The 14,293-nt window shown below is 46.8% G+C and overlaps 1 protein-coding gene across 2 annotated transcripts in view; it reads left to right on the top strand.

The window, feature by feature from the left end:
- The window catches only part of lrrc75a (leucine rich repeat containing 75A), a 132,399-nt gene extending 121,398 nt beyond the window's left edge, over positions 1–11,001 (top strand). For both annotated transcript variants that reach the window (XM_060076045.1, XM_060076044.1), the window contains 2 exons: positions 7,009–7,282; positions 7,930–11,001. In XM_060076045.1, the coding sequence (XP_059932028.1) occupies positions 7,009–7,282; positions 7,930–8,661 (1,006 nt within the window). In that variant the 3' untranslated portion in view covers positions 8,662–11,001. The remainder of the gene's footprint in view (positions 1–7,008; positions 7,283–7,929) is intronic.
- Positions 11,002–14,293: the final 3,292 nt, after the last annotated feature.

Below are 14,293 nucleotides of genomic sequence, written 5' to 3'. Positions count from 1 at the left end.
TCAAACCTTTCCCCGCGACGTCTCTCTCAGTGTGTCCCATCTTGCTCTGCATGCACTTGAATGGAGACGTAATGACGCCTTGTCTCGCCCAGACGGGATTTGCACCAGAGAGCACATGAAGCCAGCCAGACACCGGCGCCGAAGCGCAACGGTGCGCATTTCATACCCGTCAAATGCCGCCCCTAGCACCAATTGGAAGCGGCGCGCTGCAGCACCGTTGTGATAATGTTTTGAAAGAATCAGATCAACAAACTTAGTCGGTATAGGCTACCATAACGTCATACCAGTTGTTATGACTACATATATGGCCCTGATGCCCATGATCCTCTGTTTGTGCTTACAGGATATGTACAGATGTACAGGATCTTGTATCAAGCCGGGATGTACCAAACAGCTTTAAAAAAGCGCTTTTTCAGGGGTGGCGACGCTAGGGAATAGAACAGTGGCGTGAAGCCTAGTGGGGCGGCGCATCGCGCTGGTGCGTGTCTGGCCGGCGCCGACGTGTGCTAGTTCGTCCAAAATAATGGGGCCGTTCTTTTTGACGCGCCGCTTCGGCACCGGTGTGTACAGTGTTGGGTTTGACACACTCTTCTCCGCACGCATAACCTTGTGTCAATCTTGGAAAACACATTTCCATTTGCACTTCTATTTTTAAACACATTCTACGTTTCTGTCTTACCATCAGGGAGCCATCTGTCTTTCACTTGTGTCAGATGTCTGTCCGGCACTATTCACACACTACACACATGTTATATGGCTTGGTGTGTGTGTGTGTGTGTGTATGTGGTGTGTCTGTGTGTGTGTGTGTAGGTCACCAGGAAATGCTAGAAGCTCCCTTGCCTCATTATGTCTCTCTTTCATTCCGACTCCTTCTCCCTTCCTCCCTTCCTTCCTCCCTCCCTCCCCTGCTCCCTTCCTCCATATTCCCTTCCTCCCTCCCTCCCTTCCTTCCTCCCACCCTCTTTCCTTCCCACTCTCTCTCTAATCACCATTTACATCTTCATAAATTGCTACTTCTTTCTGTAATTAATGAAGTTGATGGTCCTCTGCATCCTCCAATGTTTAATATGATTTGTCCACTGCTCTCCCTGAGTATGTGACCTTGATTTGGCCTGAAACCAGACAGTCCCTCCTGAATGCAGCCGAAGTTAAAGAATGTGAATTTGATTTCACCTATTTAGACTAATCCAATTCTGAAAGCATTAAGGCCTTTTTAATAAACATTGAAAGAATTATTATCAATAATATATTTGTTATTCATTGTGAGAAGAAAAAGTTTTAGAGAAGGTTTACGGTCACCTACCATCAGTACAATCATTGAAGCCTAATATGAAGTAATATTGAAAAACATGTCATCATTTGATGATGAGGAATCAGGGGGTTCATGTATGGCCTCCTCCACTTTTCCTGAGGGATGGACACAGGGAAGGCCAGAACGATTTGTATCAGTAACACATGTGGGTACTTCTCCTGCTTCTGATTCAAGAAGAATTTCCAAAGGGGGCACAATTTATAAAACCAACCTTTATAGTTCCAAGATAATATGAAAGAATGCCCTTTAAAGGGGACATATTATAACACCAGGTGTGAGTGTGATTACAAGCCATTTCGAAATCTGCCTCATATGACATCACTAGTGGGCGTGTCCACCTAGATCTGTGATGGATAGATGAGCAACGTTTACTTCAGTCCACTGGGTAGGCTGCTAGACTGATCTATCCAGCACCCATCTAGGTGGACACACCCACTTGTGATGTCATAAGGGGCAGATTTTCGAAATGGCTTTTAAGGGCTAATCACACTCACACCTGGTGGTATAATTTGTCCCCTTTAAATGGTCATTGTCTTGACTGGAACTTCGGGTGGGGTGGTGTTTTCAATGAGAGCCTTCCCATACAGTCACGCAATATCTTCCAGCACTGCTCAAAACCTTTATCTGTCAACAGCCCTTCTGTTAGATTGGAATCATCCAAAGTGCGTCCTCAGTTTACTCTGCCCGAACCCAGTCGGATCCAGAGTGGATCTGAAGGAGACTTCCTACCCACAGCTCGTTTTTAAGCATTATTCCAATACACCAGAGTTTTTTTTTAATTTTAATGGAATCAAATGACATCTCAAACTAAAAGCCTGCGTCTGTTAGGAACTCTGACAGGGTGACGTTGGACAGGAGTATTGTGGCACAGTGCCACTCTTACCCTAAATTGTTTGTGAAGAACTCTGATATAAATATCGCAAGGTTGTTCTAGCCTACATTTGTAGAAAATATATTCATATATTATAAATCATCCTTAATTTCTTGAGGTGAGAGAAAGCAGAGGCCTTATTAATTGATTATTTTCGTGGGCAGGAGAGACATATGCTGACTGTGTTTATTTTTGAGTGGGGGGAATATTGTGATACAAACAACATTCACAAATAAAACTAATATTAAAGGGTCCATAGTTGCTGATATAATAATTGTATGGTTTGATAGACTCTAAGACTTATAAGACGGGAGGTCAAAACACCCCGTTTTTCACAACTTTGAACTCACCCAATTTAAGGATGACTGCTGGTAGACATTTAATCTGCTACAGACTAATTTAAACCACCCATAAGGTGTTGGTGTGGCAGCATTTCATTAAAAGTTAGACAAAAAAAAGTGTGATGCTCTGTCAACCTTGGTGTTCATGCCCGATAGCCTTGGAGTTTGAACGTATCAGTCTTGGCACGGAGCTCATAGCAGCGTCAACCAATATTGTTACAGGTCGGGACCCAAATGCAGCACACCTAGGCAGGCAGACAGTCAGTAATGACTTTTATTTAACATAAATATGTTAAATAATAATAATATATTATTTAACATTAATATTCGTCAGAGACCTCCATCCTCATCTTCGGCTCATGGAGTGCGTCACCCTCGTCAGAGGAGGGGTCCCTGTAGCTGACGTTGTCGGCTTCAGACTCGTCGTCAGAAGTGTCGAGCAGAGGAGGTGGTCGAGGAGGCAGACCCAGAGGCTGGGGAATACGGGCGGTCTTGGTGGGTTGGTCCAGATGCTCCTGGTGGAAACTTCTGACCACGGCATGGTTCAGTACGTTTCTCGCTGGGACCCAGGACCTCTCCTCCGGACCGTAGGCCTCCCAGTCCACCACGTATTGTAGCCCTCTACCACGCCGACGGGACCGTAGGAGGTGGCGGAACGTGTTGGCTGGACCCCCGTCGATGAGACCAGGGGGAGGAGGAGGAAGCGCAACGTGGACCAAGGCAATCTCCCAAACTGGTTTGACCTTGGACACATGGAAGAAGGGATGAACATGCATGGAGCGTGGGAGCTTGAGCCACACAGCCGCCGTAATGATGACTCTCCACTTTGAATGGCCCGAAGAACCATGGGGCCAGCTTTTTTTTATTCCATCTTCAGGGGGAGGTCCCTGTTGGATTGCCAAACCTTTGACCCGGCTGGTACTCCGGAGTCTATTGTCATTGCAAGGACGAAGCGTCTTATCCTTCTTTGCAACAAAGAAAAACCCAGCTCCTGCCGGGGACGAGGAAGGGCGGATGATGCCCGCCGCCAGAGAATTATTAATGTACTTGTCCATTGCTTCCCTCTCAGGGGCGGCTAGGGAGTACAGGCAGCCCCTAGGCGGAACGGAGCCGGGTTGGAGGTCGATGGCGCAGTTTTAACGTCTATGCGGTGGAAGAGAGGTAGCCCTGGCCTTGCTGAACACCTCCCTGAAGTCAAGGTATTCCGCGGGGACCCCCAACATGTCAGGTGCAGAGCTGGAACTGGTTCAGGCTTACTTCAGGCAGACCTAATGACAGGATGAGCTTCTACCTAGGATAGCCCCAGTCATCCAGTCGAGGTGGGGGTTATGACGACGAAGACAGGGGAACCCCAGGAGGAGCGGATGGCGAGGAGACTGCAGGATGAGGAACTGTTCAGTCTCATGGTGGTAGCCAGAGAGGAGCATGTGGATAGGCATCGTCTGGTGGGTGACTGTCTTCATAAGGCGGTCGTCCAAAGCCTTGACGGAAACCAGACAGGGCAGGAGAACTTGATCGACCCCCAGCTGTCGAGCAAGATCGTCGTCAATAATGGTCATATCTGAACCTATCGGTGTGGCGAGAGTCTGGGAGCCCTGAGGCAACAGTAGTCGGGCTTGGCACAGCAGACGTAGGTTGGAGGAGGGTTTAGATGTGTGGCTCCCAAGGACCTCCTCCCTCACTGGTGAGCCCGGGCTTTTACTGAACACTTGGATAGGAAGTGTCCCCTTTGACCATTGTAGAGGAAGAGGTTCCCCACGCGGCGTCTCTCTCTCTCCTCTGGGGTGAGGCTGGCCCGGCCGATCTGCATGGGCTCGAATTTGAATTCCCAGCTCGATGATGCCGTCAAGCGAGGAGGGCAGATGATTAATTGAGAACGCCAACCTGGCTTCCTCGGAGGCGAAGGTGTTGGGCTGGAGATCGAAGAGGATAGAAAAGTTTGTGAGGTACAGCCCTCCGCATTACCAGCGTAGCGCTCGGGAACCCCGACCCAAGACTCCGAGACAGGACCATGCTGAGTCGGTGCCGGTGGAGTTGGATCCGGGGAGGAAGGCGTTGGTGAGCTGCAGGACCTGGGGGGCTAACGTGGCAAACCCTTGCTCTTGATTCGCTGCTGCTTGCCGAACATCAGCTGCGGTGGAGGCTAGGATTGCCTCATGAGTCTCGACTCGGCCCAGTCGTTCCAGCGGCTCAGTGGTGTGTGCTAGGTCTATGTCGGGCCAGATTGTACTGTAACAGGTTGGGAGAACCCAAATGCAGCACACGTAGGCAGGCAGACAGTCGGTAATGACTTTTATTTAACACGCTCTTTATGGACAGTTCGACAATATCGCAGTGGGGTAAACTTGCTTCGTGGGTAGACACGGAGTGTCCTTGGAGGACACGCCGTGGGAGTATTTTTTTATTTTTTTGGATCAATTAAAATATTTTTTTCATTTGTCATCTCCCCCTTCTTCTGTGTCGGCTGTGCAGTGCCAGCTGTGTCTTTGTGTATGATGCGTTTTGTCTGATGACATGAGTCATCGTGTGATTGACGACCCTTAATCAAAAGCAACAAAATACGATTGAATGAGAATTGCAAATTAAACTTGGGAAATGATCAATTTCACCCCACACAAAATCCCAAAGGCCCATGCTAAACACAGGATTTCTGCAAAGTTGATCATTCTGTCTCTTTACTCTAAGAAAGATGATGGATGGATGGAAGGCTAAGAGATAGATTGATAGATATTGATGGAAAGTGATTGATTTGTTGGCTTCTAAAACTCCAGCAAAATGCAAATGAACTATAAGTAGTATAACCAGTAATCAGTCCAATATATGGCACACTTTATGCACCCAGGCACTTTCTGCTTCCCCAGCAACAATACTGGTCGAAACGTAGTGATGTGGTACTGGTCGAATTGTGGTGGTGTGGTACTGGTCGATAAGTAGTGGTGTGGTACTGGTCGAAACGTGGTGGTGTGATACTGGTCGAAACGTGGTGGTGCGGTACTGGTCGAAACATAGTGATGTGGTACTGGTCAAAACATAGTGGTGTGGTACTGGTTGAAACGTGGTGGTGTGGTACTGGTCAAAAAATAGTGGTGTGAACCGTACTGGTTGAAATGTGGTGGTGTGGTACTGGTCGAACGCAGTGGTGTGGTACTGGTCGAGGTGTAAAGCGAAAGAAAGTGAAATGCCCAATCCCCCTGATTTGAGCTTGTCTGATGTAAGACTTTAGATGTCAATCGGAAGTCTTATTTGTGAGACTACCGTAGGCCCAACAACCGTAGGCCTGCATTCAAACTTGATTAACGCAGAAAAAACATGTTATCATTAAAGCTTTGAACAAATGCAGGTGTCAACGGTGTTCAGCATCCTGCACGTTGTTCATTAAGGTTTCACTGGAGGCATCCTTCAGAGAGAGATGGACCTCTAAACACTATGTTTTGAAGAGAGAGAGAGATACGGGAGGAAAATGGGTAGGAAATGTTCAAGGGAGAATTGATTCAGAAGATGGTTCGCCAAAGAAAAGGGGTGAAATGGAAAGACCTTCCAGATATTCAGAGTTTCAGTCCGGCCTTGGCTGTGCAGCCATTACTTTTCCCATATCTCCCATTACGTGGTTAAAAAAATTGCCAATCAGAGTGATGCTCTCTTTGCTCTTTCCAGATCCGTTTGGAAGTAGTCAAGCAAAAACATATTCTCCAGAGAAAAGAATTGCGTGCCAATTTGTGTTTATCTTTTCACATCGTTATTCAATCAATCTCCGATTGAACTGTATTAATTGGTCGTCGAGTTCTACACTTTCCTTGGGTACCGCTGCTATTTAGAAATTTTGCAGACTGTTTCGGGGACTAACTGAAACTCCATCCCCCTAGAGCTGTTCCTATTATTTTCACATTTTTGGAAAAGTCTGTCTTACCCAGATCAAGAAAAGTTTCTTAAGTTCTTCGTTGTGCATCCTGAAGGGGAGTTCACTGGGTTAGCATTTGGTTTGTCCATTCAATGATATTATCATCTGTTTATTGCCTGTCATCTACGTGAAGGGTAACTTGTCATCAGAGAAAGCGGTAGACAAACTTCCACCTTGTGTTGTCACTTGCGCTAGTTTTGAAGAAGCAACTATACAGAACAAACTGGACCCCATTTCATCAGGGGCGGCACGTTAGTGGGAGAAGATGGATTTCAGTATCTGCCGACATGAGAGCAAAATCGTTTCATTCTGTCCACTTTGGTGTTTAATTCACCAAGATCCCTGCCTCTGTTTTATGTCTTTAGCTTCCATTAACTTAGTTAATTGCTGTAGCCTTTGTTTTTATACAAAATATGCAATGAATTGTTGACTAATCTTTTAATGCATTTTTTCATGTAATTTCTACTGAATACCGTTGTGAAATGGAACTTCCCTGTCCATCTAATTAGATTGTACTGCAATGATTTAGCCCCTGCTATGATTAATATAAAAATATAATATGTTACACATTTCTTAATGTCTCCAGTCTGAAGCTGGTGCTCTCAGCCCCGCCCCCCAGCGGGGCCCTGGACCTATCAGGCCTCCCGTTGGCAGCGAGGGACATGGAGCGCCTTTGCGGCCACCTGCGGCGCCACGCGGCCAGCATGGTCAGCTTGGAGATGGGCTTCACCGAGCTCACAGACGAGGCCTTCCTGCTGCTGCTGCCCACGCTGGCCGGCCTGCCACACCTGGAGACCCTGGCTCTCAACGGGAACCGGCTGACCAGGGCCGTGCTGAAGGAGCTCACCGACGCCCTGAAGGTACAGCTCTCCTTTAATGTTCTATGTGGGTTTATTTATATATTTATATGTCTGTGTTTGTGGGTTTAGTTTATACCTTTTTTACTTTGCTTTGTTTTTGTTTTTGTGTTCAGGTTTTGGATAGTTGGTGGGAAAATGAGTTGGTTTGATGTTGGCGGAGGAAAGCTCCTACTTAAGTTTGTTTACAAACAATTCAAGGACCTCTAATTATTACTATCTATGAAAGAGGCTCCATGGAAGAGGCCTCGCACATATGTAGATATAAAGGGCTCATTCTAAGGTAACGGAAATCTGAATAGTGAACTAATTTAAACATACCGCCAAGTCCATCCGCTGTACCTTTAAGAGTTCAACTTTATAAAACTTTTTTTTGCTTTATCAACCATATGCATTAGCTGCAATCAGCACTGAAAGGGCAAGCAGTGGGTTCTCTCTACTGTCAATCATAGAGCTTCAGATTTCGGTATGCTACAGTCCGACATCCTAACAACAAGCAAAGTTATCTTGGACTTGGAGTCCAATATTTAACCATTATATCTTTTACTTTCAAAGGCCTATAAGACTTTTTCAAATGCGTTGAGCTGATCCGTCCATGATGATCCATTTAGTCTTAAAATAACCGTAGTAACCACTAATTGACTTCCTAGGACCCTGGGAGCTTCCCCAGCTTGACGTGGATCGACCTGGGCAACAACGTGGACATCTTCTCCCTGCCGCAGCCCTTCCTGGTCAGCCTGCGGAAGCGCTGCCCCAAGCAGGGCAACCTGCCCACCATCCTGGAATTCGGGGAGAGCCAAGCCAGTGAGCCCCCTGAGCGGCCCAAGAGGAGGGCGGGAGGGGAGCAGGGGGGGCAGCCACGGGCCGGACAGGAGGAGGAGGAGGAGGAGGGGGCGACGGACGACGAGGCCAACCGCACAGAGAGCATGGACGAGCTGCGGTCGGAGGTGGAGGAGGAGATGGACGGGGAGCTAGAGATAGAGGAGATGATGGAGGAGCTGCTCGACTTTGACCGTGAGGTGAGGGGCCCTGAGGACGAGATGGAGGAGGAGGAGAGCATGTGGACCCTCGAGGATCCAGGGAGAGGAGGAAGGGCTGGGGAGAGGAGAAGGAGGAGGAGGTGCATAAGGGCCGGTGAGGAGGAGGAGGAAGAGGAGGAAGACGGACACAAGGAGGGTGGGGGGGAGGAGAAAGAAGGGGGGGGTGGTCAGCGCAGAAAGAAGGCTCTGAAGGCTGACAAGGAAGACGACACACAGAGCCACTCCTCACGCCTGTCCTTCTCCAGCCAATCACAGCTCTCCTCTTCCGGGGCCGTCGAGCCAATGAGAGTGGAGGCCGATGACTTGGGGGACGCCGCCAAGCAAGTGCAGCATTTGACCTAATTGCCGTGGTCCCGTGGTCCGTAGAGACTACAGAGCTCTTCTAGAGGAGCTCCCATAGGGATGTAGAACATTTCTCATGTTCCAGGTCCACTGGGGTACCTTGTGGACAGAAGAACCTAGTGGAAGGTGGGACCAAGCTGGGTACGGTGGGCTGCTCTGCCACCTATCAGGAGGGGCCCTATGAACTGTGGCTCATAAGGCCGTTTGCTGATGACTTGTGGCTTGTTTAGGTTTGCAGACACCAAGGATTCCAAGAGTAGAACAGGACTTCCAGTGTTAATATAAAGCTTGGGTAAACCAGGTAGAATGTTCCCTCTGCCATGTGTAACATTAATATTCCTTTCCTGCAGGTGGAGGAATACCCATGTGCCTGTGAAATGTTATTATCGTGTGAAAGTGATTAATATCTAAAAAAGAGAGAAAGAGAGTAAGTAAAATGTCAAAAATGTACCTAACTATAACTTAGAACAAAACATCAAACAACAAAGGCTGTTATATATATGCACTGGCATATAGAAAGAATAAATATAACCAAAATATAACATAGAATATATGGCAAGAAACAGCTTTGATAAAGAAACAGCTGTCAAGACCTATCCCTGTATCAATGCTACACTTTACCAGTTATGCTCCTAGAAGCCAAACTCCAACACACTAAAAAGATTTAAAAGAAGATATTTACTCTTAAGTAGGCCTAAATAAATTAGAACATCTGGTTGGGTTGGAAAGTAAGCACTGGTGGTTGTCCAATCAAATGTAAAGTTTGGGGACAAGCCTCTCCAGTTGAGAGTGTCTCGCCGTCCTTGATATCAGTGCTGCCACATGTAAAGTCCTATGTTTTGTTTATGTAATTAGACAAAGTGCTGAATATCAATAAGTCATTTTTTTCTTAACCCAGGTTATTATTTGCTCTGCAGTACCATACAAATGTATGCATCACATGCTTTTGCAATGCAGTAATATGATGTAGCTCATATACAGTGAGGTTGTGAGGTACAGTGAAGCTCCACTGTTCTGTGTGGGGTTGACCCCCAACTATTATTCCCTTATATGCAGTATGTAGCTTTCCCACGGCTATTGCTTCTACCCACTTGTATCAAGTAGTCTTATCAAGTAGTCTTAACAATTGTTGAGCCGAGGCAAAACATAAGATGGCGTTCTCCATATACTGCACATGTTCATTCTTAGTTCACTCATATAGAGGAATTGTATACTAAAGTGAATGTCTAACATTGGCTTCTTAATATAAATATTTCAGGTAACAAGCAACCCTTTGTCAAACAATTGCCAGTCTACATCATGAAAGAATGATGATTCAAAACAGGTAATGTGAGAAAGTCCCTCAAGTTGGATCGATTCCATCTCTGCAATTAAAGCCATTCTCTGCTCAACCAAGAGGAACCACACATTCCTCACTTGGTAATTGTTGATTTTTTTTTATATTGCCACCACACATCAAAATGTGTTTGGTAATAGTCCATAACCTATTAGCCTATTTAAAATGTCTCTGTTGTATGAAAAATAACACAGCTTCTTAAAAACTTCTGGGTTATTCTATAAGCCATTCTCAGGTTTATGTGGTTTTCTATCTGCTATTATAACACTTTTCCAGAAAAAATGAATCAGGAAATGCAATGTTAACCCTTACAATTAATTTACTACTCTCAATATCAGAATGAACACATGATCCATAGAATATGAACTAACATTCTAAAACATGTTTTACACTAAGCAATCGTAGCCTTGCTGAACTGCAACAAAGATCTCCTCAATTTTACTGTAGCATTGATGAGATGAACAGTAAAGCAACGTAACATTCTGGAGCAGTAGGCCACACAGTAGTTACCTAATTACCTTAAAACTGCCGTTCATCTCCGGCTGCAGCTGTGTGGTGTTAGATCAGCCTGTGTTTAGCTTGCTTTAGGTTTGTGTTTCACCGTCCAATGGTTCTGCACAGGGATTCCTTTCCTCAATCACAGTCTGCCACCAACCTTATCACTCATGTATTGCCAACCTTTTCAGGAATCCTCGGCTGTCTTTAGAAGCACACACCAACATAAAACTTCAAATGAGTGAATGACAATAATTTATGATGATGAAGAGGGTATTTCTGATTGTGCGAAAGGACTGAAGACACAAAGAATGAACACTGAAGATATATACCATGCAAATGGTGGTTGTTTCCTCATCCCTGCTTTTTTATTTTCTTTACCATCCTTTCTTCTCTCTTTTCCTTGAACACATCTCCTATTTTGGTATTCTTTTCTATTTTGGATTATCCAATTTGAATATGAAAGACTGGCATTATTATCAATAGTAAACATTTGGTTTGTTGTTTTACCATGAATGGTTATTTCTCAGAGGACAAATCTCCAATAAAATTAAAGTTGCACACAATGATAACAGGATCCTATATAAAGAGAGCATGGCCTCATGATTACACCATGGTGGACATCATATGAGCCGTGTCTCAATATGTTTGGTCTAGGACGGATTCAAACAGTAGACCTCTTGCAGAGCATTGCGCCAGAGAGCCACAGCAGACCTCACCCAGCAGAGTCAGACTATATTTACAGCACCATGAGGCTTCCATACGTTGCATAAAGGGTGAGCTTGGTAAGTATGATAAAAGTATAATAATAATAGATAGAAGTGATAAAAGCGGTTAGTTAATTTAAGAATCAGACTGATTAGACTCTGGGTGAGGCTGCACACCTGTTGTATTGAACCAATGCCACAGGTTAAACCAGCCATCACCAAACACATTCGAGAGATATCCTACGGGTCTGCATGTAACACCTGCTCTATAAATCATTTATACTTCAAACTTTGAAATAAACTGGATTGCAGCATCTAAAACCTGTGTTAAAACACACATATTTTCTGTGCACTGGACTACAGGGATCGATTGACTGGTGAAGATCACCATCAAAACGGACTGTACAGAAATGAGTGTACCCCTAAATCCCAGTTTAGAGAGGCGAAAGCCAAACCAATACATAAACTTTGTTTCTTTTTAAATATCGACTTGAAAATTAGCATTTAAATGTAGGCAAATGTCACGGAAGGCGACTAGGGGGAAAAGTACATGAACGGCAAAGACAGTTGATTCCCCCCAGATAACGAACAATAGACTCTGGCTAGAGCCGATATTCCCTGCCCCTAGTGCCGGTAGGGATACGATGTTGCACGGCCGTGGTAAAACCAAAGTCCTCCTCGTGGGCAGCAAACACCCCTGGCCACTTCCGTAGCAAGGCAGAGAACTGTTCCGACTGCCCTGGAAGAAGTTCTGTGGGGTCAACCAAAGAAACGGTTGCCAACGCATGTCGGTCGGGGAGAAGCACAGGGAACAGTTGGGGATTACAGATACGTACTGGGACTTTACCTCCTCGTGCCCAGGTCAAGGTCCGGGCCACTCGCCATCCGCGTTCCTCTGCTCCGGTATCGTCTGGGAGGTCTTCCAACAGAACGAGGTGGTCAGGGGAGCCAGCTACATGGGAAACAACGGTCCAGACAATTATCTCCGTGCGTGGGGGAATGGAGATGGGGCTCTGCTGAGTCAGCCTTGCCATTACTTGGAGGGGCTCTTCTGGGGCCTGGATCCTCTTGCATATGGCAAAAGCCTTGTCCCACGCCTTGACCGAGGCTTGGGGTACGGTGGACTTGAACGCCATTTCCCAAGGATGGCCATTTAGGAAAAGCTTCTCCCAACAGACTTTGATCACATTCATCCCTAGAAGGACATACTCTGTCCCCATACAGCTGTTCTCTACAATCACTATCACTTTGTTCTTCCCGTGGATCGTCAGCTCCACTTCGGGGCATTGGCCCACCAAGGAGGGCTTTTCTAGGGTCTCGCTGGGGCTACCCTCTTCGGTCACCTGCCCTACAGTGGCCAAGGAGCAGGAAAACCCGGTTGGAGCGTTGTCGTGGGCAGTAGCGTTGAACGTGGCCAGCGGCTCCACACTCAGCACATAGGGGGCACCCTTGGTTATCCCACTGGAACGATCGGGTCTCTCGTCCTGTCGGTTGTCCTCCCCGGGGTGGCTGGTAGTTCCTTCGAGGGGCCAGGGCTTGTTCCTGCTGTAACTGGCTGCATATCTCCTTTGCGATGGTCTTGCCCAGGAGAAACAACTGGCTTTGTATCTCCTGTTTCAGCTCAGCGCGGAGAGCGTCCTTCAGCTGGTCCGACTCCGATGGAGGGATGGATCCCTGGTGGGAGGGTGTGATGGGGGGGGGCACATAGGCCCTGAAAGCCAGCGTTTCTCTCCTGGTTGTCTCCTTCTCCATTGCCTCAGCCACTGTGCAGAGAGCTTCAAAGGTCACCGTGGGGTTACGTCGGCCATGTCACTCCAGCTCGATCTTCAGTGGGCCCTCCCTTAGGCCCTTAACGAAGTGATCCTTCAGGACCTCATCTCGAGGGCCTGTGGTGTCGGGGGAGTACCTCTGCCATCTGGAGAAACATTCAAAAAGACGCAACGTAAAAGTTTCCGCTCCCTCCCCCTGTTCTTGTCTACAGGCAAAGAAATCTGCACGGACGCTGGATGATGTCCTAGTGTCTCCGTATAATTTAGTCATCTCCGCCAGAATAGTTTCCTCTGACTGTCTCCGTTCGGGGGGAAGCAACATGACTTGTCGGTGAGCATTCCCTTCTAGCGTATCTAACACAAAGTCTACTGTCTGACTATGGTCTAGTCCCTGTGCTCTGAGGTAGGACCTTACTTTAGGATGCCATTTGCTAAATGGAAGACTGTCGTCCTCGCCTGTGAACTTAGGGACCCAAGAGCTCATAAACCATGGCATCATCACTGTGTTCATTCGTGGTCTAACAGACCCCTGCTCTAGGCTACCCCCTGGACGCTCTTCGGACTCAGCATGACCGTCAAGCAGGACAGACATGAATTGGGGGATCCTGCCGACAACGCCAAAAGAGATGTCGCCCAAACCTCTTACTAGGAATCCCCCAAATACCACAACAGCAGTCAATGGATCAATTAACAAAAATACTTTATTAGCACAATCATATGACACTCTCTGTAAGATTGAGTATCAATTATGTGGGAGGGGGAGAAGGAATGGCTCTAGGCCAGGGGGTAGACTGGTGCTACGCTATTACCATAAACCCTACTATGTCGAGCCTACTTCAGTACACCGCACACCCTGCCCTGACTGGACGCACTGCAAGCCTGTAAAATGCTGCACACAGCACAAACTGAACATTGCTCACAGCCCCCTGAACACACGTGAGGGGGGACCAACCTCAAGAACACGAAAATCAGGGTTATGAACCCACCTAGTCATGCATAATCATCACCACCACACTTGATTATTAGGGAAAAACCAGGGGCTCGCTGAACCAATAGGCCTAGTATCACGCAGTGCTTGCCATACTACTACCCCCCCCTATACGATAGGAATCCCACACAGGTAGGATGGACTCAAAGATACACTATGATATATATATAAAACCAACAAAACAACAAATAGTAAAGTCCTAAATCGTCCGTTCCAACTCACGCCAAACTAGTCCCTCGAACGGCGAGTTGGAAAACAAACAAACACAAACAATGCTGTGCGACGTGGTGTAGGGATCCGTCCGTCTACGAAGTCCCTCGCCGGTCACGGAGGCCGA

Source organism: Gadus macrocephalus, chromosome 16 (assembly GCF_031168955.1).
Source record: "Gadus macrocephalus chromosome 16, ASM3116895v1".
NCBI lineage: Eukaryota > Metazoa > Chordata > Actinopteri > Gadiformes > Gadidae > Gadus > Gadus macrocephalus.
This window is presented reverse-complemented; position numbering and strand designations above follow the sequence as displayed.